Source organism: Glycine soja, chromosome 1, assembly GCF_004193775.1.
Source record: "Glycine soja cultivar W05 chromosome 1, ASM419377v2, whole genome shotgun sequence".
Taxonomy (NCBI): Eukaryota; Viridiplantae; Streptophyta; class Magnoliopsida; order Fabales; family Fabaceae; genus Glycine; species Glycine soja.
The window spans coordinates 7,267,746-7,293,588 of NC_041002.1; the positions used below are offsets into that span (position 1 = coordinate 7,267,746).

Here is a 25,843-nt window from a genome sequence, read left to right on the forward strand (position 1 = left end):
CTACTCTTCTCGCACCTTCGGTCAAATGTGTCAAATAGATCTGCCAAGACAGCTACCACCGGACTTTCCTTACTATGGTGGTAGGCAAGGAAAGCGTCGATTGCTGCTAGGTCTATCAAACCATCCACGTTTGGAAAGAGGACGACCCCAAAAATTATTAAAGCTAACACATCCATAAACGGGACCCAGTCTCCTTGATTGGCCATACCCCTCGCCTTGTCTTCTAGGTACTTCTGTGGTAGGCCCGCTATGCCGTTCCGAGTCTGTTTTATGCGGTCCAAACCTCTGGCTGAATCCTTGACCACAGTTGCAATTCTGCTCAAAGAGGGGAGACACCCGGAGGAAAGATATGGTTTCCTTCCCCCGAGAGGACATCCTAGAATTTCCTCAAATTCTTCAATGGTTGGTACTAATTGGAAGTCCCCGAATGTGAAGCATCTCAAGGGCTGGTCGTAGTATTGGGTAAGTGATGCAATGGCTTCTATGGACACCTCTGCTATGGTCAATTCTAAGATTTTTCCGTAAGTCTTGCGGAAGGCTTGCATTTGGAGGGGTTCCATCAACCGCCCTAATTCCTTGATGCTGGTGGTATCTGGGCTTTTGACCTTGACTTGGTAGAACCTCTTGCCGGTTTGATTTGTTCCCATGTTTACTAAAGTGAGATAAAAGCTGGTGCAAATCAAAACTCCGATATCTCATGGGTGGAATGGATGAATGCATGATGGAATGCATATGACACAGATGCAATCTAGGAATGCGGGGGTCCGGGGAATTTGTCCCCTTCTTAGATACGACGTCTAGGGGTAGCAAAATGCCCCCAACGCACGTTTTTAAGAAGGCGACATGGACCCTCCGTTGGTTTGTTTACAGTAGGGATCAAGACAGAACCCATATGCAATGCCTATGCAAAAGACACAATGCGGGAATGTGCACAGTATGACAATATTTACCGAACATAAGCAAAAGGGTATATGATACTCATGCATGGCAGTGTGCAAAATGGCACGCAGCGTGTTTGCTTCGTGCCCCTATTTAAGGGACCTATAAGGGAGAGAACTAACTAGGCTTTTAGCAATAATCCCCAAGGTAGTTATATCTCTCTTGATGGTTTCTAGAGGTATCATCCCCTTTGAAGAACATATTGTAGCAGTAGGGACTACTAGCAACAATAGGTTTTCAAAGAGAAAAGCTCTAGATGAGGGTTCACTGTAATCAAGCAAGTCGGAGACCTAGCATGATCACAGATTCACCTCCACTCCTTATGCTCCCATGAACCCGGGTATAGGGCCCTTTTTCACTCACAGTGTGTGCAAATAGTGTTGGTGTTTGTGTGCATCAAATGAATAAATATTTTACTTCATGCATACATTTTAAAACACACTAAAAGCAACAAATAGTTTATATACACAAGAACATAAAAAAAGTAAAGGGAAACCAACAAAGGAGAAAGTCATGATAAAACATTGCACAAGATTAAATGGCCTAACTCTCTAAAAAACAGTCCCCAGTGGAGTCGCCAACTGTCGCAACCTACCCTTCGGAGGGAGGGCGACGCGAGACTCGCGGGATGCGTGTTCCACGAAAGGAATACGCGCGGAGTCGCCACCAACGTTTATTTGAGGAAAACGTCGGAAAAACCGGAAAAGACGCGATCTACGAACTTTTTAGTGAAAGGTTCGGGAGTTGTTTTTACGCACGGGGAAGGTATTAGCACCCCACACGCCCGTCCTAAGGGACGGCAGCCTTTAATCGAATGTGCAAACATGACTTTGATTTTTATGTTCCTTTTTATGTTCTTATATCCTTTATACCCTTTTTATATTTTTTCTTTTTTGTGGTCGACAAGGGTGTTTCCCTTTGCTCCTACGTATTCCTCAATTTGGGATGAGAAAATCAGACCTACGTAGTTCTTTCCTTATCAAGTGATTCTTTTTGATTTTAAGAGGTGATCATTTCAAGGCGTTGGACCTTAAAAAATAATCCATTTTTACTTAGTGAGAAATTGAAATGACAAACTTCAAAAGCCTATTTTTGTGGACGAGCTTGACTAGGCGAGTTGATTTTAGCCTTAGTTTCACTTTAGTTATTAATCAATTCGATTAAGGACGAGAAATCCCAAAGAGAAAACGTCCGATTGATTTTCCGCTTTATTTTACTAAAAGATGTCTTTTTGATTATTATATTATTTTTTACCTCTTTTTGATTTCCAACGTGGTTACGGCATGACCGAACGGTCGGAATTTATTTTAACCGAAGCTAATGGATAATACAATTCAAACGTTCGGTGGAAATTTATTTTATTTTTAAGTTAAGCGAGAAATGACTTAAGTAAAATGGCTTAAGCACGTCAACAGGGGGTATAAAAAGTCAATAAAACGAGAATCAAAATGCACGAAACACAATGTGGACCACTACGGGTGCATAGAATGAATCGAAAAACTTGGTTCGAGGTACTTACCCGTTGAAGATCGAAGAACGATGAAGAACGAATGAAGAACGTCGAAGAACGGTTGAAATCTTTGCGAAATTCCTCACGGGAAACGTTACTGAAACGTTTCGGAAGCGCCTCGGCTTAGATTTTCTTCACGGAAACAATTTTTCCAAGCAATTTCCAAAGAGAGAGAAGTGCCTAAGGGGCTGGGATCCTTTTCTTCTTCATTTTCTCCCCTATTTATAGCAAAATAGGGGAGATGCTTGCCGCCCAGCTCGCCCAGGCGAGCAGGGTTGCTTCCTCCAGAAGCAACCGCCTTCTGGAGGAATCTTCTGGAGGGCCCAAATGGGCCTGGGTGCTATTTGCACCCCCATTTTTACTAAGTTCACCCCCTCTGCTGTTTTTTTGGTGATTCTTTTTTCGTAAAGTTACGGAAACTTACGAATTTCGTAACGATACTTGTTTTCTTTCCGTAATTGTTACGGAACCTTGCGGATTACATAATCATCCCCTTTTTGACTTACAGAATGTTACGGAACCTCACTTAATTATGCAACGACGCTTCCTTTTGATTTCCGGTGTGTCACGGAAACTTACGGATTGCGCATCAATATTTTTTTGGTTTTCCGGCATGTCCTGAAACTTCACAGATTGCCTAATGATGGGTGCCAAGCACCTCACGAGGACCAAAGAATGGTCGCACGTCATCGAGCAAAGGTTCCCGGACGAAATTAGGGTATGACAGGTTGAAAATCAAAGCTGGCGCGAGTTGATGAGCAAAGTTAGGATCCCATGTCTTAAAAAATACTGTTCACTTTCAAGAAAAAAGTAGTACTAACTAACATATTAAATGCTGTTTACATCCAAAGTGAACAAATTAGGCAGCAAAATGATCAAATGCAGCTTATATTACAATACTTTAATCTTAAATTTCTCATGACAGGTCCTACTACCTCCACTAATGACACTAGGACCATGTTGATGATGCTAGTACTTGATTGACTTAATGGCATATTAGAGGATTGTACACTGCATGTTTGTTTTTTATTGTCCCACTTGAATTTGACTTATCTGCTGTCCTTTCGTGTGTTGTCCTTGTGCTGTCATTTAAAATTATACAGTTTTCATGATTTTTAAAATTAAATATCACCATTAAATATTAACACAACTGTTATGCATTGTTATTTTAATGGGACAGTACAGGGACAACATGAAAAATGACAGCAGAAAAGTCAGGTCCTGTCTCACCCATCTCCTCTGTTTGAGATCCAACCCTTTCTCATTTGTACTTCCAACATCAGCTAAATATATGTAATTATTATTGACAAAGCCAGGAGGGATAGATGAGCCATCCTTAGTGGCACGCCTGCACAATAAAATCAAATAAAGAACATTAGAATATGAAAATATTGATTTTAACTTTTATTTTTATACTTGATATCAAAGACACTCCCTAAAAAGACTAATAGCAGAACACCAATGCCGAAGATCTTTGGGATAAACAATGTTCACATAGAATACCAAACAAATTATTTCAAGAGAAACAAAGCTCATGAGAAATGCAAGAGCAAAATGCACAATAATCAAGAGATAAAGTAGTAAAGGTGCCTTCAAATCTTAAGAAAACCATTGTTATCAGTTCTATGAGGAATGCCTGCCTAAACAAGGGATTTGACCTTCGAGTGAGCACATGATTTAATTCTCAGTTAAAGTTGTACAGAAGGAAGGAAGCGTATATTGATGTTAAATGAACTGAGAAACTGAAAATAGTTAATTAATCATTGCTGCACTTCATTTTAGAAGCATATGACATGAGCAAAATACTTTAAAATTTAAAGAAAGGTACACATAAAGTGTGCAGCACACAACAATGCTTCTTGTTTTGGAGAGAGAATACTAACCAAGGATTTAAATCACTAACATCTAAAATGTATTAAAAGAAAGATAAAAACAAGAAACAAGGGAAATATAACGAATACTTAGTTTCTCGATCACTAGAAGGAACCAAATGTATTAGAAAGATAAAAACAAGAAACAAGGATTGAATAAATTGTACATGTATTGCATCTTTTTGTCTAGAAAATCTTAGACCTCTCCCAATGATCATAAACTTAGTCCCTCCCTAAAAGCAGAAATTGTAGATTAAGTTCCTCACCAAGATAGGGACAAACAACCAAAGTAAACTCAGTACCCGAAATAATACTTTTACACTAGGTAGCCAGCCAAGCACTAGTGTTAGTATTAAGGGAAACTTTGATTAGAGATTATAACCCATTTTCATGCTAAAAGGAAACCAGTTTTCAGTACTAAATACAATATGTAAGAAGCAATGAAATCACTCCTGTAGCAAAAAAATTAAAGAATAAAATACAACTCCTTTCCTTTCTTTTCACAAGTATCCTGGTCACATGCTAAGATATATTCATGATTAGCATTTATTCAATGATTTAAGGAATAAGGTAGTCAAAACAAAATATTCACATGCTAAGATTAACAACAGTATAAACAGGCTCTGCAGTGCTAAAAAAACATAAAACAAAAATAAAATGCCTAAGGATCAACAAAAATGATTGTTTTTGAGAATCCTTGCTTTTTTTTTTTTTTGCCTAGTCTACTGTAGAAAATCAGCCTAAATGTCCTAGGGTAAGGGACAACAACATTTGTCAATCGACCTATTTTTATCCTTCACCAAATTAATATATAATAAACTTTAAAGTACAATCCAAGATGTAGAAAGGTTAATCTTACAGCAAGGTTGTTGCACTTGTCATTGACCCATTCTCTCGACTTCAATTTCTTTGTTTTCTCCATTACCTCCGAGTCCCAAGCAGTTGATGGTTTGATTATGGAACACTCCAGACTAAGCAGAACCAAGCAATGTTGAAGTTAATGGCCCCTCTTCCATCAACTATCTTCCTAGAGATTGATACTTCAATGATAACACATGGTGCATACTACATATGACAGGATAGCACTCAGCAGCAAATGAAGCTCAAAACATACATTGAAGTGAAGTAAGGAAACACTTGTCATCATCACTTTCTATAAAAGATGTTTGTTGCAATTCTTTGATAGAAAATGGTTCTATAGAGATACAATCAATTCTAAAACAAATTTTTAAAGGGTGTAGAAAAGGATTTTTTTCTAAGTAATTGTTTTGGTCCTTCCATTGAGAAATTTGTAATTCGATTATTTTCCATAGCTAATACATTTTTATATAATAAATGAGAGTTTACAGAGAAATAACTTATACAAACCAGATGATAATTGGGAATCCTCCTCAAGTGAGCATAGAGAACAAATTGATATATTCAGAGAGAGGAAAACAATAGCTCGAGAGGGAAATATACAGTCCCTTTTGCAGATGCTCATGCTTCTACTTGTAAGCAAATCACAACTTTTTTCACAAAAACTTGAAATAAATCCCTTCCTCAAACATATTGGTCATTCATTACATTAGGAATCTAGCAGAGCTGTTCTCCCTCAAATGTATTGATGTTTATGACAAATTTACCCCCTTTTGATGTGTTGTGCTCATACTATTTTGGTGCTGTGCTCATACCATTTTGGTGTTCACAAATTTTAGACAAATTTACCTTTATCAATTTTAAATTTTTACTATTCTTTCTTAATAACTACCTATTCTCATGTTATTTATTTTTTTATAGAGAAAAATGGTTATATACGGTGTAAAACATAATTATTCAATCACAATTCACGTATATGATAAATTTATCGATTTTTAAAATAATTATCTTAAAGTAATTCAAATGGTGATTTGTGATTGGATGATACTGTAAGTACATAAACATCAAACTCTTTTTTTAACTTCTAAATCTTTTTTTTTCTTTTTATTATTATTTATTTAAAACATGGTGCCTCTTTCTCCCTATTAATAATAATAAAAAAAAAAACAGATCCCTTAAAACGGAATGGATCTTGGATGACAAGGGACTGTTGCAAGAGAGTCGATCTTGTTGTAATGTTCCATGCGTTACATAAGGTTATGGTTCCTTTCGATCCCACGTGGCTGTCTATACAGAGTCTTTACTTTCACGGTCTTGTGACCAAGCTGGAGAAGAGACTGACACATTTGTGGAATTCTTTGGGTATATTAAAGCATGAGAAAGTAATAGCCAGATTGATGAATTTGCTATTTCATCATTATGTTCTGTTTTAGGAATATTCCATCGTGATTTTATCACCTTGTTATTGTTTACAATTAGCTTGCCTTAATAGTGACTTTATTACATTTTTCTAGCATGACATGTAGCCAAATTTTAAATTGGGGCAATGAGATGATAGATGACGTTGCTATTGATATGAACTAGATAAAACATTACCATTAATGCTAATATCTAATTTTCTAAGGTACATGACAACATGTTGGGAAGTCAATATTATCAATCTTGGCTTCCATGCCAAATTATAGGTGTTTATTTTTATTTTTGTGTCTTGATTAATAACTCAAATTACCATTACTTCGATGAAGCCATATTTTATCAATATGAAATTACTCTTTTACTTCATGTATTGGCTTGAATATTAACTAGCCAAGTTGTGCAGGCTGAAATGCTACTTCATAATATATTCATGCTGCAGTAGATAACTTAGTGATTTTGATTGCCAAAGTATGATGCTTAGCTTTTATCTAAATGTAAATCACACATAGGTTTGGAAATTCAGCAACATAATGTTTTGTAGCTCTGCTTTTTTTTTTTTTTTCTTTCTCATGGTACGTGCAATCACATACATATCAAATCTTCACCAATGCATGTTTTAATTAAACATTGTTGATTCAGATTTCACAATTGATTTTGTCTCGAGGTTTGATCAGTCCCTGTATAGCCAGGACCTCGTTCTTCTGCTCTTCAATGCAGTATAGAGAAGGCCAAATGAGAATATAATTCCCAGTAACCCGTTTCCATAGAGCCACTGAAATTGATTTTGTTCTGTTGTCTGATCTTCATTATTAGGAACATGAAACTCCTTTACCATTCCCTGTGTTTCCACAAACATGTATCAGAAGTCCTTTTCCATGTGACATGTGTGTTATGCCAAACCATCTTTAGTTTGACCTTAAATTGAGATATCACAAACTTACCTTCATATTCTTGAATGAACAACACCAACATGCCAAAAAGCTCATCTGCAACCCTCGTAAATCTGTTGATGATATTACCAGCATTGAATATTGTTTGAAGAAACAGCAAGAGAGCAGTCCAGACACAAACGCTGAGGTGTTAATAATATCAATGAGACTAAGGGTTATACAGATTCTATTATTATAACATGAGCCAGTGCAGGGCTATATAAATTCTTCTATATTTTGTGGTAATGAGAAACTTACCTGATTCCTGAATAGAGAGCACTAGTCCAATCTTCTCTATAACACAGTGCTCTTCCAAATCTTTGGAACCATGGTAGTATTACATTCTTTTATCATAGATTTTAACCTTGGTAGACTATGACCTTTTTGCATTTAAGGATCATGGTACCATATCAAAGACAGCATAATCAAATGCATTATGCATGTGAATCTAAAGGAATACACAATGCTGAATGCTCTGCAGAAGTTTGGTATGATGACTGCAAGTTTGTTGGTTCCCATTTGGCTTTGACAACCTTCTGGATTCCATGCAAATTAAAGAAGGCAAACTCTATATTAAGTTGATCAGTGCGTGAAATGTGGAAGTTATGTATACTAATGTTATGTATGATGCCATTTATTGATTGACAAAAGGAAGTGGTTGTGTGTTGTGTGCTGATTTAGCAAACTTTTCATTATTCTGTTTGCAATTTTTGATGGGGCAGTTGTGTAGGGAGGTCAATTGTTGAATGTAGAATATATTCTTATCAGAGTAGGTGCGACATAAAATTGATAGTATAGTAAAAAAAGAATATGTATTGGTAGATCAGAATTGAAGACAACTATGATATCTGTATTCCTCATGTTTAATAGGTAGCAAAAGGACAACTTCAAACATGTACTTTGTTGGAAACTCGTGTAGCTAGTAACTGCATTTCTGCTTTAGCATTCAAGGGTCCTTAATTTTTCTGTATCAAAAAAAGAAAAAAGGAAACCTCCCAACTTATACCATAGTTAAACTCTATTATATTGTCATCAACTTGAAAAAAAAAGTAGAAAAAGGAAGGCTATGTCTTGTGTCTCGCACTAGAGAAGAAAATACGTGCCAATAGAATCTTCCTCTTGTATTCCTAAATCTGATGCTTATATGTTATAAGCACTAGTTGTCATTTTCTCTTCAACTTGAAATTGTGCAAATGATTGCAGCCACTTTATATTTCCACAATGATGTTATTCTTACACGCCATTTTCTAAACTTTTCCCCTACAACTCCCTTTGATTGAAAAAAAGAAGAGAAATCCACTATTTTCTATTCTCTTTTTTCTCCAATAAAAGTGAGGTATAGAGGAAATTAAAGTATAAAAAATGAAGTATAAAAATAACAACATTGATGTCTATACCATCCACAAATCCAGCCTGCAACATTTCCTGAAATCTGAAGACATTATAACAAGATGTGGTGATAAAAAAAGATGAGAAGCAAAGTGAGAAGGATTCATGTTTTGGTATATGTCAACAGGTTGGCTCAAAGGGGTGACCTGAGAACACAAAGTAAATTCACCTTATACCAATAGATGATATAGCAGTGCAAACCAGCCTTGTGTTCTCAGATTCACTCCTCCGAGATAAACCATATGGACTTGACTTGGAGGAACATTTGAATGAGCAAAACAGCACATTCACTTTCTAGGCTCAGGATATTTCTTTTTATATGAACTTGGTTGGGTGACATAAGACCTCATGTCCTGTCACGGATTCACTATGTTGCCATTCAGAAAACACCATTAGTTTTCTAAGTTTATAGGAATTTTTTTTAGTTTAATTTTGACACAACATGTTGGTATATAGATTTTTATACAATGAGATAATTAAATGACATCATAAGTATAACTTTTAAAACTACTTATAGCAAAAGTCTATAATTTTTAATATAATAATAATAATTTATAATTGATTGATGGTATAAAAAAAAATCATTACATTAAGGTATTTGAATTAAATTTTTATTTTGTATGAATATGTTTGAGGAGATTCATAATGGCTTGTATCCCGACATCGACTCACTATGTTGTCATTCTATCGACAACATGAGAGATATGTTCACATCGTTTCCACATTATTGAAATTTGTGATGTGGCTTACCTTAAGAAACAAACTCAAACACTGAAGATGTTGTCATTTTTAGTGGCATCCCGTATTTTCAAAATAAAACCTATCACTGAAGAACCAGATCAAAAAGCCCAAAACTTAATATTAAGCTGAATTGTCCATGTCCAACAAATGGTCGTTACTTCCTGCATGCTCTTTGGTGCTTCCTGCACCCCCCAACACCTGTGTGTGGACAAAATTATCCTTAATGACTGAGTGAAATGTTAAAAAAATACAATTCCGGAACAATTACTTCGGAACACAACTTACATATTTCTGGAAAGATCTTCCATAATTGTGTTTATATTCTCTTGGAATACCTATTCCAAAAATGAAGTGTTAAAAAATAAAATTCTGGAACAACCACTCTGAAACACAACTTATATATTTCTAGAAAAGATCATCCATAATTGCGTTTATATTCTTATGGAACACCTGTAGCGGAAATGGAGTGTTAAAAAAAATACAATTCTAGAATACCCACTCTGGATTACAACTTAGATATTTTTAGAAAAGATCTTCCATAATTGTGTTTATATTCTTCTAGAATACCTATTCCAGAAATGAAGTGTTAAAAAGTTAAAAAAAATACAATTCTGGAACAACCACTGCAGAACACAGGTTCACATGGCACAACCTTGGTTTGAAAACATCAGTTGTGTGAAGGATGATGACAGAGCTACGAAAAGATTCACACAGCTATGTTGCCGATGCAACGTTGGTTTGAAAACATGAAGAGTGTAATGGATATTGATGGAGCTATGCAACACGGAGCTATTTCGAGCAAAGGTTGAAGAAAGGAAAGCTTAAAACAACACAAGGATAGTTTAGGGATATTCAGAAAATTGGGAAGTGTAGGGAACCACGGGCGTGCAAAATGTAAGGGCCCTAACAAATTAGTCTCTAGCCCAACTTCTAAAACCAACACAATGCAAGCTAGGCTGTATCAAATTAAAATGATTTTTTTTATTCATAAAAATTGAAACTTAAATATAAAGTATTTATAATAATGCATGCAATTTATTAAACTCATTTACTCCAACTTATAATGAAAAATTAAACCTTCCAAAAAAAAACTTAAAATGAATAAGACATTTTGGATAAAAAAAAAATGATAAAATTTGGTAGAAAGCTGCAAATATTCTTGCAATTTACTAAAAATAAAAAAATTATCCACCTTTACCTTTCCCATCCTAACCTCACTTCCACTAAAATAAGACAACGAAGGTGTTCATTTATCTGATAGAAAACTTTATGATTATTTCTTTAATAACAATAATAAAAAAAATCAACTCAAACATTAAGGAAATTAATGTTCTATAATATTATTTGGATGGCATTGAGTTTAAGAAGCCTAGTTGCTCTGAAGTGGAGACTTTGCAACCCCTTTTCTAGTGATGAGATAAAAGCTGCAGTGTGGAGTTGTGGCAATGGCAAAAGTTCGGGACCCGACAAGTTGAATGCTGAGTTTTTTTAAAGAGTTTTGGGACATCGTGGGAGGTGATGTGTGTACAATAGTTCATGAGTTCTATTATAATGCCTCTCTTCCTAAGTCTATTACTACATCTTTCATCACTCTTATTCCAAAGTTGAATCAGCCACTATGTCTTGTTGACTTTTGCCCTATATCATTGATTAGTAGCATGCACAAGATCATATCCAAACTGTTGACTTTGAGAATTAAAAAAGTTCTCCCATCAGTTATCTCTCCCTGCCAAACAGCATTCCTCCCCAAACGGTAGATTCTAGGCGGTGCATTGGTGGCTAGCGAATTGGTGGGTTGGGATAGGAGATATCAGAAAAAGTTGTTTATGTTCAAAGTTAATTTTTAGAAGGCATATATATGACTCAATTAGCTGGTCATTCTTGGATTATATGTTATCAAGAATGGGGTTTGGGAGCAAATTGTGTTCATGGGTTATATGCCATTTAAGCTTTTGGACCTCCCAATTGGTGCAAGTTCAAGAAGGTGCAAGTTCAAGAAGGTGCAGAACTTGGGAATCCAGTAGTATCTGCTTTCAAAAGAAATTGAACTACCTGGAAAGCTAAGAAGCACGGACGCGGCACATCACCGGCGTGTCCCGCGTCAGACTCGCACTGGACACCCATGCGAGTACGACTCCGGTGCGACGCGGTGTCCGTTGCTTCTGCTGTCATCGGACACGGTTGAACAGTAAGACATGCGCGGTTGGACGCGGCCCACCAAGTAGACACGCGCATCGCGGCCCAACAAGCCTTAGGTATTTTTATTATTTATTTAAAAATGCTTACCAAAAGAATAGCTCTTCTACGTCTTCTCCTTGCTGTTCTCGCAAGTGCCTCCATTGCTGCAAAGTGTCGCGTCCGTTTCCTTCCTCGCGCAGGTAGGCCCTTGCTCCCTATTTCTTCTCTGGTTTTTCTCGCTGCCTCTGGTTTTTCTCGCTGCCTTTGAAGGGTTAATGACGATGTGCCTTGGGTCCTTCACCTCTGATTTGTCCGTGTTTAGTGTGGTTCCACTTTGTTCAAATGGCTTTAAACTTTTTACATATTCTCTCTCTTTCTCTATATTTGTGTTGTTATTCCTTGGCTTTCTTTGTGTTGTTAATTGTTATCCACTGGCTGTTGCATGTACCCCACTTCTTTATTTCGTTGTAAAAAGCAAATTTCTCTTTCTTTCTTTGTTATCTGCTGCTTCTTTATTTTATGCGTTAACTCTTTCTCTTTCTTTGTGTTCAAAAAATATAAAAAGTAATTTGAATGTAGTATCTCTATGAATTTGAATGTTTCTTTATTTTCCTATTTATTCTTAAAAAAAATTATTTGCTAAAAGAGGTATCTAAATTGTTTAAAAATTAAAAAATAAAACAAATAATTTACAAAAACTAAAATTATTTTGAATAGTCCTGTTTTGAATAAAATTAAGCTACAACATGGCCAGTAAGACAAGAACAACATTGATTAGAAATTGTTTTTTGTTGTTTGTTTTTTACTTAGAAATTGTTTACATTCATTTTTTATTTTTTTAAATAGTTGTAGAGATGAGTGCTTCTAGTCCTAGTCAAGCTAAAGAACAAGATGATGATACCAAACCTTTATGGATCTATGTTACAAAGATAAAAAGTGTAGGTGGTGGTGGAAATTATGAGATAAAATGCAATATTTGTGATTTTACCTTTAATGGGTCTTACACTAGAGTGAGGGCACACTTGTTGAAGATGACGGGAAATGGAGTTAGAGTTTGTCAAAAGGTAACAATTGTCAAACTTATAGATTTGAAGAAGATAGACAATGAGGTTACATTGAGGGTGGAGAGGTAAAAAACAAAATCTGTGTCATTGTCTCCGGTTTCTACTCAACACCAAATGGATACAAACACTCTTGGTGTTGATCCAAAAAAGAAAAAGACATCATCTGTAGAAAATGTCTTTAATTTGCAAGCTAGAGAGACACTTGATCATGAAATTGCTAGGATGTTTTATTCTTTGGGGCTGCCTTTTCTTTTAGCAAGAAATCCTCATTATAGGAAGGCATTTGCCTATGCTGCCAACAATCAGATCAGTGGTTACCAACCTCTAGGTTATAATAAATTAAGGACAACATTACTTCAAAATGAGAGAAGACATGTGGAGAATTTGTTACAACCAATTAAAAATGCATGGAGTCAAAAGGGTGTGAGCATTGTTAGTGATGGATGGAGTGACCCGCAAAGAATATCTCTTATTAATTTCATGGCTGTCACGAAGAGTGGACCTATGTTTTTAAAGGCCATCGATTGTTCAAATGAGATCAAAGACAAGGATTTCATTGTTAAACATATGAGGGAGGTAATTATGGAGGTTGAACACTCAAATGTTGTGCAAATAGTGACGGATAATGCAGTCGTTTGTAAAGCAGCATGTTTAATAATTGAGGCTGAGTTTCCTTCCATCTATTGGACTCCATGTGTTGTCCATACATTAAATCTTGCTTTGAAGAACATATGTGTAGCCAAGAATACAGAAAAAAAACAATGTTGCTTATAAAGAATGTTCTTGGATCACCCAAATTGCGAATGATGCAATGTTTGTGAAAAACTTTGTCATGAGTCACTCTATGAGACTATCAATTTTCAATTCATTCAATGCATTGAAATTACTATCCATTGCTCCAACAAGATTTTCCTCCACTATTGTAATGCTCAAGAGATTCAAGCAATTGAAGAAAAGACTCCAAGAGATGGTCATTAGTGACCAATGGTTTTCTTATAAGGAAGATGATGTTGCAAAGGCTAAGTTTGTGAAAGATACTTTGTTGGATGATAAATGGTGGGATAAGGTTGATTGTATTCTTTCTTTCACTAGCCCTATCTATGATGTTCTTAGAAGAACAGATATGGAAGCTTCATCTCTCCATCTAGTATATGAGATGTGGGATTCAATGATTGAAAAGGTGAAGAACGCCATATATCAATATGAGAGACATGAGGAGAGTGAAGGATCAACCTTTTATGAGGTAGTGCACTCCATATTAATTGACTGTTGGACTAAGAGTAGCACTCTTCTTCATTGTTTTGCTCATTCTTTAAATCCTAGGTAATTGACTCTATACTTTTTTACTTACATTTTTTTTAGAATTACATAAATTTTAATCATGTATATATTTCTTTTTAATTGTAGATATTATAGTCATGAATGGCTAAGTGAAGATTCTAATCGAGTTCCTCCACATCAAGACATGGAACTCACTTGTGAAAGATTAAAATGCTTCAAGAGGTTATTTCTTGATGTGGATGTAAGGAGGAAAGTGAATATTGAGTTTGCCAACTTCTCAGATGGAAGATAAGGTTTTGATGATCTTGATTCTTTAAATGATAGAGGTCAAATGGATCCAAAAGCTTGGTGGCTAGTTCATGGCATTAATGCTCCAATACTTCAAAAGATTGCCCTTAAGCTACTTGCGCAACCTTGTTCATCTTCTTGTTGTGAAAGGAATTGGAGTACATATTCATTTATCCATTCTTTAAAGAGAAACAAGATGGCACCACATAAAGCTGAAGATTTAGTATTTGTTCATAGCAACCTACGACTTCTCTCAAGAAATACTCCACAATATCATCAAGAGGAAACTAAAATGTGGGATGTAGCTAGAGATGCTTTTGGGTCACTTGATGATTGTGGTATTCTTGAAATTGCTAGTTTGTCTTTAGATGAACCAGAGTTAGAGGGTGTCTTTTTCAATGATGATTGCTAGTTTGTGGAATTCTTGAAGACTTGAAGTTGCTAATTCATCATCTTGCTTTATAATTTTTTTTGGTAAAGAAACAAAGCGTACAAATAACCGCCTTAGAATGTTACCTTAATGCAAGACAACGACGGTCCTCTGATAAGCCCGTCTTTGTTCCTCACGCGCGTGGCCCATATACTAACCCCTCTCTCTGCTGAACCTCACTCTCTCTTTCCACAACATAGTTGAACCTCGCTCTCTCCCCTCTCTCTGTTGTGCCCTAACTCTAACCCCTCTCTCTACTGTGCCCTTCGCGAAGTCTGTACCTAGGTTTCCCTCAAACCTCGCTCTCCTTCAAACCCATCTCTCCCTATCTTAAACCCCTGAAAGTTCCTCGAAACCTCGCTCTCTCAAAACCCACCTCAAACCCCTGAAAGTTCCTCGAAACCTCGCTTTCTCGGCAACGCCCATTGTGTGCAGTGGAGCTCGTGCTGTGAGTACGTGAGAGAGCCCGTGCCTGTGACCTGTGTGGCATCTCCCAGAAGTGTAGCTGCTGTGACCCGCCATGGTCTTCACAGCTTAGGTCATCGTACCAGTAAGTTTAAGAATCTCCTTAGGGTCTTTAATTTCTGCTACATATTTCCCCCATTTCCTGCGTTGAACTCCTCTGTACATGCTTGATGGTTTCATGTTCTAGACCTAGAGAGTTGACACACGAAAATAGCCTAAATACTACGAGGCCTTGGCCAAATTTTCAAACCAAATAAATGAGAATCTGGTTTGGCCCATTAGTTTTCTTCGATCCTAGCTACCATCTTAATTAACTGTAAGTTGTTAATTTGATACACTAGCATGGATCACAAAGGCTTTTCATTCCATTTCCAGATTTGGGAGATGGGCTCTTTGTTGCAGTGCCACTAAAATTGTCAAATGCACCTGCATGTACTGCATTCTGTAACCACTCAAATAATTCTTCCTCAGTCATGGTTTCTTCGATATTAGGTGTTGGCATATGCCCACCTCTTTGACCTGAACTAGTTCCTTTTCCAGAATTATGCTTGGACATTAAATTTGTGTTCACGTGAAAACTTGGCTTATGAGTATTCGCTGGACATCTCATGCCCTGCAATAAATATGTTCATCATTAATGCCTTGTGGATCTTTAATCTCCATACAAGTCTCATTAAGCAAGCTATTCGGTGAATCATGCAAACCAGACAAACTAAAATAGAGATTACATATCTGGACTCTAGAGAAATATGCCTATATTGCTATGAAACATGGCATTGCTAGAGAGAACAATTTTTTAAAATCAGAACAAAACTATGCTGCAATATTTAAAACTCTTTTTTTCAAATAGACAATCCTGCCTGGTATCTTATGTGAGCTGAAACAAATTCTTTCAAGCATGTCAAACACGCGCGCACACACATCTAACAACTGAGTTCTTAAATGAAATATGGTCAAAATATGAAGATTAAAAAACTAAATTACCTGACAGATATACCATTCAGTGGCATCATATATCCTGCTACCAGCACACACATATGCTGAAGGAGCATCAACCTAAAGTAAAAACAATTCAAATTATTAAGCAAAATTTTATTCTGACTATGTATCTCATAGAACCAGGAATTGACTCATAAAATTTGAACTATGGGTTATAAGGTGTTATCCAATAAGACTTTCAAAATGGTTGGTTCACACCTTCTGTAATAAGCCAAAAAGAAATGGTTGGGAAGATTGTTCAAACCATCCATCACCATCCTTAGCTTGATGAAAGTCTTGGCAATCCTTTAAAAAAAAAAAAAAAACCCACCATAAAACATTAGTGCCAACATGCCATGATACATATGAAAAATACTCTCTTAAGGGAAAGCATGCTGAGAGAGACAGAATACTGGCAAATATTTTGTAATTATTAATAGACTTAGCCAACTAACTGTCAGTTAAGCATGCCACCTAGGCTTTATTGAGAACAAAAAGATTAAGAAGAAACCTGGCACCATCTTGCCCGAGACTTTTGTTTCTTGGTGTGTATCCAGACATGAAAGCCAGCACATCTTTTGCAGGCTATTCGCCTTGAATCACCAAATGGATCCTTGCCATCTGCATCAGATCGTGCAAATCCTGAAGGAAAGAATCCATGCCTACCATTCTGGCAAATCAGTTGCATTCACAGCCAAAGTTAGAAAAGAGAATAATAAATTGTATCCAAAAATAGATTAGAAGGTTCTCTAAATGGTCTTCAGAGTCTACTGAACACAGGCAAGAGACAGTAAACTGCCCCTTCCAGATGAAGAAAAATACATGCATGACTACACTACACATCAAAATAATGATGTAGAAATCTTCTAAAATCCCCATTAAAACATTGGTCATTACAATTCCATTGTTTTGGAATATATATATATATATATATATATATATATATATATATATATATATATATATTATGATTCATGAACAATGAATGTTCATCCTTACTTGCGCAAGTGTTGTTGGTACAAATGATGGGACATTTATAACTTCAACATGAGGGTTAGCTTGTGGTGAAACTTCAACTACAGTTGGTTCAATGACTGGTGCCCTTTGAGAGCAAATACTTTCCTCCAACAGTGAATGAATGAAATTAATATAAATTAACAATTAACAACATTCTCAATAAACATCATATATATTGAATAATAGTTTGCAGTTGTCTTAGTTGTTGCTTGCACGTTTTTAATTCACAAAAGTCTCATGAACTATTTTGTCATTAAGTTATATATGTTGGGGGACCAAAGTGTCATTACGTAATAATGTATTATCATGAAATCAAGAAAAAGAATTTTCTTATGAAAATAGTCGTTATGTTTGAAAATAGAAAAATTAACATTTTAAAAAACATTTCACTAACATTTTAGTCCAAAACATTGTTGGTTAATGTTGAACGTTCTCCTGCACACATGGCTTTGCCATGTTGATCTTCATGTGTCATGTATGCACTCAACGCTAATGGAAATGGGAGATAAGTTAATTGAACTAAATTGTCGATATATTTGCACATTTGTAGATTAAATTGTTTGTTTCCATAGTACAAAGACGAAATTTTCACCGAGTGAAAACTACAAGATGAAATTGACCATTTACCCTTCTTTTTATGAAAAAAAGACCTAAGACATATTTACATGTGGAGTTTTTTTTTTATTAATTCTACTTTTATTTTATTTGTTGTGTATGATTATTACTATTATATATATAATAATAATAGTTATTATATAATGTATTGGAAACTTGAGAGTTGAACTCATTATTAAATTATGGATAATGGGGGCAGTGTGCCCCTATTCGGTGCCATCATGTTTTTGAATTTTTGAAATTGAAAATTTGTCAAGCAAGTCTGAAATACAATAACACCTTTTCATTTTCTCTTATGCAAAATGTTTCCTCTGACTTACTCCTTCGTGATATTTCCTTTCTTTAACTTTGGTGGGTTTCAACTTTTGTCCTTATGCAACATTGTCAACACTGCAACAAGGAAATGGTGTCGCCTGTGAAGCTGGTTACGCCAGCGATGTCAGTTAGGCCATTATTATTCTTTGTTTTTGTTATAATATTCAATTTTATTTCTAATAGAAATAGAAATCTATTCTAGAATAATACGAAAGATTATGGAGGCTGGGTGAACTAGTGAAGTGAGGTCTTTGTCCAAGAGGGAAGCATCGTTTTGTTTGCAATAAGAAGATCCTCGTTATTGCATGACCCAACTAAGTGACCAGTTTAAATGCAAAACTCGAGTCAGACCGAAATATACCAGTTCACTTGCATATCTGATCCAAAAGGAGGCTCTGACTGGTTGGGTGCTCAGTTCAATGGTAAATGGGTCAACTCGAACAATCTGAGCCGAGTTTGATAACACTGGGTTTTTATACTATCCCATCTTGTAATTTAATTTCCTAGGTGGAGATGTTTCCATCATGGCAATGTCAATGTATTTACCTAGTGCTAAAATAAATAAATAAAATGCAAGATTATGCATATGCTTTTGTGATTCAACAAAAAGGGAAAAACTCTGGTGGACCATTTGCTCAAATGGTCCAAATTGTACCATGCAATAGATCTTGTTATACTAGGTTGTGCAGGTAATGATTTTTTATTTGTTTTCTTTTAATGAATATTTTATTAAGTATGAAATATCTTTTTTTACCCTTTTTTGGGTAAATCTTGAACATTTAGTGAATGGGTGAAAGAAAAAAGAGGTATTCAAGCTAGAGATCTACTCTTGTTTTGTTTTACAATTGTGTTTGCAACACCAAACTTTACATTTTTTTCAAACTTTGATCTAGTTTTTGGCTAAGCAATTTGTCGTTGTTGTTGCAAGAGGTCATAACTCTAGTGCCATGAAGACAACTTCAGGTTGTTATCATGTTTTGTTGTTTTATTTTATTGTGTTTGTATGATTCACTTGGTTTCATGGTTGAGTCTCTATCCGTGTGAAAGAAATTTGATTGATATTCTATTTATCTTCATGTAATCTTATGGGATGACATATATTTTGGGTGGTTGATGTTATTAGACTTGTCATAACTGTTATAGTTGTCGTGATGGTTGGTTTGCAATTTGGGGGGTTTTGATGTTCCATAAAATGGTTTCTAAACTCAGTTGTAAGTTTATCATGGAAGGTACCCAATGTAATTTTTCCCCATGTAGGTTGCACTAGCTTTTTTTGTGCCATTTATAAGGACAAAATAAGGAATAGAAGGAGATTCCATAAAAGAATTGGAAATTGTCGTTGTTTGCTTATATTATTATTTTACAATTATATTCACAGAAAGATAAGAGAAGCCATCACAATGCTCAAACTTATTTTTGAATTGTGACAACATTAATGTTAAATTTATTATTTGGTTGGGTGAAGGACATGTGTTTATTTTTCTGTCCATAAAGATGCACTATAGTGTTGACAAGATAGTAAATCAACACTCACCCACCACACAATGGTACACATATTTTTTCCTCCAATTTTCTTAATATGTCAATATACACATCAAATTATGTAATTTTTTTATTTCAAAATTGTATATTGTTTTGTGTAGTTATAGAGAATAATGTAGAAGTGGAAGAAAAGGTGGTTGTAAATGGTAGAAGAGGAACCGTACGCAATGTAAGTTTGATGACATTTGAAGTCATATATTAGTGTTTTTTTTGTTATTGAAGCAGATTAATTTTGTTGTTAAATTTGAAATTATAGTGCTAACATGAAGTTGGCTTTTTAATGAATTAGTTTTTTGATGATGATGATGGATTAAATGGGGAAGGACAACTTGAGTTTGATGTTACTGGGCAAGCTACAGTTGGTGAGGATTGTAATTTGGTAGGTGATGAAAGTGAAAAAATTGATGCAAGCGAAGAAAACCCAAGTGTTGAAGACAATTTAATCATCATGAATGAGTTGCTTGATATAGTAAATATTGACATGATGAATATAAGCAACAATGAAGTTGGAAGATATGATTTTGGTGATCAAGACTAAATGGTTTTTCGGTTCACAAAAGTAAAATTCATAAAAGTATTAATGGTGAAAAGATGCCACAAAACTTTGTTTTCTTTCGAGAAGGACGTAGAGAAGAGAATGGGCTTACGACGGAAACATGGGAGTGAAAATCAAGAAGGACACTGGGTATGAATGTAAAGTGAGATTCAGTGTTAATATTTTTCTCAATGGTCGTTGGTGGGTAATTGATTTTTCAGATCTACACAGTCATGATTTTTTGGATAAAATTGAATTTGGCAAGTTACTAGCACATAGGAAGTTAAGTGTAATGAATATTTTGCAAGTTGATACATTCAAAAAAAATCTGGGATTAGGCCTTCTCAAATGATGGGTCATTTGCAAATTTTTTTTGGTGGATATAAGAAGATTGGGTTTCGGAAAAAAGATGTGCATAATCATATTTCATGTCAAAGGAGATCATACTAATCTAATGCTAATATTGCCTTAAAGTTTATTTGTGATATGGGTAAGAAAGACCCATTGATGTTTGTAAGATACACTGTTGATGAAGAAAGAAGGTTGCAACACTTATTTTGGTGTGATGGAGAAAGTTAAGTGAACTAAGAGTTATTTGGTGATGCATTAACATTTATTGCTACTTATCAGAAGAAGAAATATGTGTCCTTTTATCATTTTCTCCGGAGTGAACCATCAAAACCAAATTGTAACTTTTGCAACGAATGTTGTTTCTAAACGAGATTGAAGACACCTATGTTTGGTTGTTCGAGCAACTAATGAAAGTAATGAAAGACAAGGTACCAATGTCGGTAATAACATATGACGACTTAACAATGAAGAATGCTATAAAGAGCCTTTCATAAGGCACATCACCAGTTATGCTCATGACACTTGTTTCACAATGCAATGTCAAATGTAAATATATTAATGCTATGTTGTCATATTTTAAAAAATGCATGTTGAGTGATTATGAGGTTGATAAATTTTAAGAGTTGTGAGCTAACATGGTTGATAAGTTTGGATTGCATGAAAACAAATGAATTCAAGAATTTTATCTGAAGAAGCATATTTGGGGGTGTGTTGCACATAAGGGAGAATTTTTTTGGTGGTATTAGGACTACTTCCCATTGCGAAGGTTTTTATGGACATTTAAAAAAATATGAGCTATAAGATGAGTATGTCTGAATTTGTTGAAAAATTCTACATGTGCTTAACTTATTTTCGGTTTACAAAAGTGGAGGTTGATTTTGAATCCAATTATGGTGATATTATTTTGTAAACTTCCATCCTTTTATTGGAGCATTTTGCTTCAAAGTTGTTTACTAGGGAGATATTTTTTCTTGTTATGCCAATTCTTTTGTGTCAAAGTACTGTGATAGTTCTACAATGTTTTGGATTTTTTTTTGCGTTCCCTAATTGAGTTTAGATGCTCATGTTTAAGGATGAAATCCATTGGATTTTCATGTGATCACCTAGTCATTGTACCTATTTAGTTGGATTTTTGTGAATTCCCAAAATGTTTTAGTCTTAGATAGGTGGACAAAAAGTGTTAAAAAAACGTGTGGAATGTTTTTTTTACTTCAAGTCCACTGACATCGTTAAGATCACTGAAATCCAAGCTATTGTCTACATTCGCTTTTAGTGGGTCATCATGATTTTGTCCTTACAAAATATATCAATGTGTCAAGGGAAGATGATGTTTAGAAATGATCCTTTGCATCAACTCCTAATTAGTGATGTGAGACTTTTCTTATTTGTTCTTGGAAAAAAATAGTTTAATTAGCATTCACTACTAGTGTTCATTTGTTTTACAAACTTATCATATATAATAATTTGTAATTGGATGACAATGTATATATTATTTATTTTTTAGGAAATTTTTTAATAAGCCTACACCATCACATAAAAGAATAAATGTTATAGTTATTATTAAAATATACTTATTTTTATTTCTTTTTGACTTTATTTTTTTCTATTTTTTTTATCACAATAATTATTATCTATCATTTTTTTTCTTTCTCATATCTTCCTTGGTATACCCTAAAATGAAATGCTAGTTCTTTGTTACCCTGGTAGTATGTTTGGTTGAGAGAAAAAAAGGTAACAATGTTTTTATTTATTTATTTGGCCAGAAAAAATAAAGTTAAAGACAAAGAAAAAATGATTTTTAGAAACCAAAATCCCTCCCTCTGAGTGGAATGAAGGAAAAAGTGTGATAAATCTAAAAAAAATATTATAAAAAATGAAATAAAAAAATATATTTATGATAAAAATAATAAATTTAAAATATTTTAAAATAAGTAAAATATAATTTTTTTATACTAATGATGATGACCTAGTCATTTATAATTTTCAAACTCAATCCAATAATCATATTTTATTCACAGCTCTAATTAATGTTATCATTAGTTAAACCGACATTAACACAATTGGGATACTGTTTTTTTTAATGGTATTTTTGCACATCTTATTATCTTTATATTAACTATTTATAATAAAAATTGACGCAAAATACTTATAAAATGATTTCTCTTCATGCAAAGGCACACTCTGTATTTGTTTTTTCTTTTTTAAAATTAATATAAATATCCGGTGAAAACGCTGAATTTACCGGCGTAGCGTCTGCAATTCTGTTTCTTGTTCGATTCGATTATAACCAATAAGGCAACGCCAGCGTCATTTTCCAACCAAAACCTCATTCAACGACGTCGTTTCCTCTCTCCTTCTCCATCACATATATATATTTCATCTCCATCGTTATTCTTCCGTTTGTTTCATGCCATTCGCAACGGTTAAAGAAAGAGTGACCGAGAGCGATCGAGAGAGAGAGAGAGAGAGAGAGCCCGATCTTCCTCTATCGATCTCTGCTCTTTCCTCCCCCCTTTCAAGATTCGTTGCATTTTCTCATTTCTCGCGAATTCCGAAATCGCGTTCCGTTGGCTCTCGATTCCCACGCTCCACGTTCACGGTGAGACTTTTGTGTTTTTTCCTTGCAATTTGCATTTTCACCTTTTCGACTTTGATTTCAGTTTTTAATTTTTAATTCGAATAGTACTTTCCGTGTTTGGTTAGCTTTAAGACCTAGTGTGAGTTAGGTTTTGTTAGTTATGATTTCACTTGTTGATTCTCGAGATTTTTTGTTTTCAATAGATTGTTATGATTGTGATTGAAATAATTTGTTATGATGCTGTTTTAACAGCTTTATTCGCTGAGAACGTGTTAGACTTTATTAGTTATGATATTTTGCTCTTTCTTCAGTTAAAAACGGTTGGCCAATTGTGTTGATTATGCTCTTTGTTTTCCTTTGACTTGATAACGGCTGGTTAACAATGCGAAACGAACACGTAATGTGTGGTTTTTTCGGTTTTTGACATTTGCGTTAGAGTAATGCTAGGGGTTTGGCACTGTGATATGATAGTCTTTGGTGGTTTAACTTGACAATTTATGATTAACACTTTGTCTGGATCAAATGCTTTAAAAAACTGGGATCCTTGACGTTGCAGGAAGTTGCAGACAATGTGACCAATGCGGCCACAGTTGTGGTCACAGAGAGCCCAACAGCCTTGACGTTATGGCTGAAATTGTGGTCGTGGTCGTTTTTTAAAACCTTAGTCCGGGTTGTTAAAATTTTAGAATAAATTTAATCATGTTGTCTTAAAGATTATGCTTCTTAGAAATGGGAGAAACCTAGTACAGTACTGTCAACAATTCTGTCCCCATCTCTTTCCTCAAATTTTTTATTTTCTTGCTAATGATGTCCTTTATAACTTGTAAAAATTTCTGGCTTTTCAATTTTGACACATAATCTTATGGTTTTAATGAGTCTATTTGTCTTGGATGTAAGACAATGCTTGACAGATTAGTTGAGTTAGAAGCGCTGTTAAAAATTTGATATATACTGATGACTGAATGTAGTTGGAAATTGTGTTAGTTTTTCTTTCTGCATTTAAGTCTTAAGATAACATCGGTTGTATTTATTTTATGTAGTCATGCAATAATTAATTTTTTTTTCTGTAGATTTTGATTGAGATGAAACTTGAAAGGGCTTGATAGTCAACAAGGGAAGAGAAAGTGCCGAGGCCCAGGTTCATGGGAAAGTGCTTCTGTTTTGGACAATGGCTTCAATGATTACTGCCTCTGCATTTTAAATTTGTTCATCTTTCATGATGTGGAGTTTTGCATCAAATGCCCTTACAAGCATTAGATTGAAAATAGGCTCCAAACAGCCAAGTCAAACTTCTGCAGAATGCTCAGATGATGAGGTCTGCTCTAATGCCAGCAGAGATGAAGGGCTGGAATGCCCAATATGTTGGGAATCCTTCAACATAGTTGAGAACGTGCCCTATGTCTTGTGGTGTGGCCACACTCTCTGTAAAAATTGTGTCTTGGGACTGCAATGGGCAGTGGTGAAATTTCCTACTCAGCAAATCAAGATTCCGTTCTTCATTTCTTGTCCATGGTGCCACCTGTTATCGTTCCGGATCATTTGCAAGGGCAATCTTAAATATCCTTGCAAGAACTTCTTCCTTCTCTGGATGGTCGAGAGCCTGAATGGTGATAGGAATAAGCTCGTTTCCACTTGCACGGACAACCAACCAATTTGGTCTCCCAAGTGCAACCTTCTGGGAAGTCAAGTTACTAATTGTAACCTAAGAAGGGCCTCAGTAAGTCCTTGTTCTAGACTGTTGGGATCTAACCACGACGTTGGTGTCAATGATGGAGAAACACACCACTTTTCCCTTCATAAATCTCTGGATTTCTTCCTTCACTTTACATCCAAGTTCCCATTGGTCGTCATTTTCCTTCTGATTGCCCTTTTCTTAATTCCCTGCTGTGCTGTTATTTTAGTCCTATACTTTCTAGTCACTATTCTTTTTGCTATACCATCATTTCTCGTATTGTACTTTGCATACCCTACGATCCAGAGGCTGGTAAGAGAAATAACATCTTAAGATATAGCCTTCAGCAGACTGTTTCTCTGGATTGATTGTCGTACTCTGGTAATTTCTGTTTGTTACTTTTAGGTTTTTATATTCTTATGGCTCTATAGCTTTTGCAATTTTTGTATCAACTTTAAGTTTCATCTTGAGAGGAACTTTATTTTTTGGCAGTTGTATTTTTATTCTTAATTTCCTTTTTCTGAAGTGGGTAATTAAATATTTTGTACAAAGAACAAGGTTCACTTGCCGAAAAGTACATGTATTCGAATGACTATGGTTATGTGATACTTATAGAAAATGTTTAATGCAATATCTAAGTCGAGGCTTGATTTGGACCTGAGCTTAAATGTCGTTTCGGCATACGTTTTCCTGTTCATTAACTTGATTTCAAAAATCGCCAGATTATTCATTCTGTACCGTAATGGTCACTGTTTATTTTAAAGAAAAAAATGTTTTTTAATTAAAAGATATATATTAAAAAGTATAAATCATAATGGTCATGGAAGTGTTTTTTCGAAAATGTAGAAACTTCAATGAAACTGTTTTGCTGTATTTCCCAG

At 35.0% G+C, this 25,843-nt stretch overlaps 1 protein-coding gene across 1 annotated transcript; it reads left to right on the plus strand.

The window, feature by feature from the left end:
* The first annotated feature begins 22,990 nt into the window (after window positions 1-22,990).
* Window positions 22,991-25,610, plus strand: LOC114411874. Its single transcript, XM_028375605.1, has 2 exons — window positions 22,991-23,311; window positions 24,361-25,610. Exon 2 carries the CDS (start codon window positions 24,507-24,509, stop codon window positions 25,293-25,295), a length of 789 nt encoding a protein of 262 aa, XP_028231406.1. The 5' UTR covers window positions 22,991-23,311; window positions 24,361-24,506; the 3' UTR covers window positions 25,296-25,610.
* Window positions 25,611-25,843: the final 233 nt, after the last annotated feature.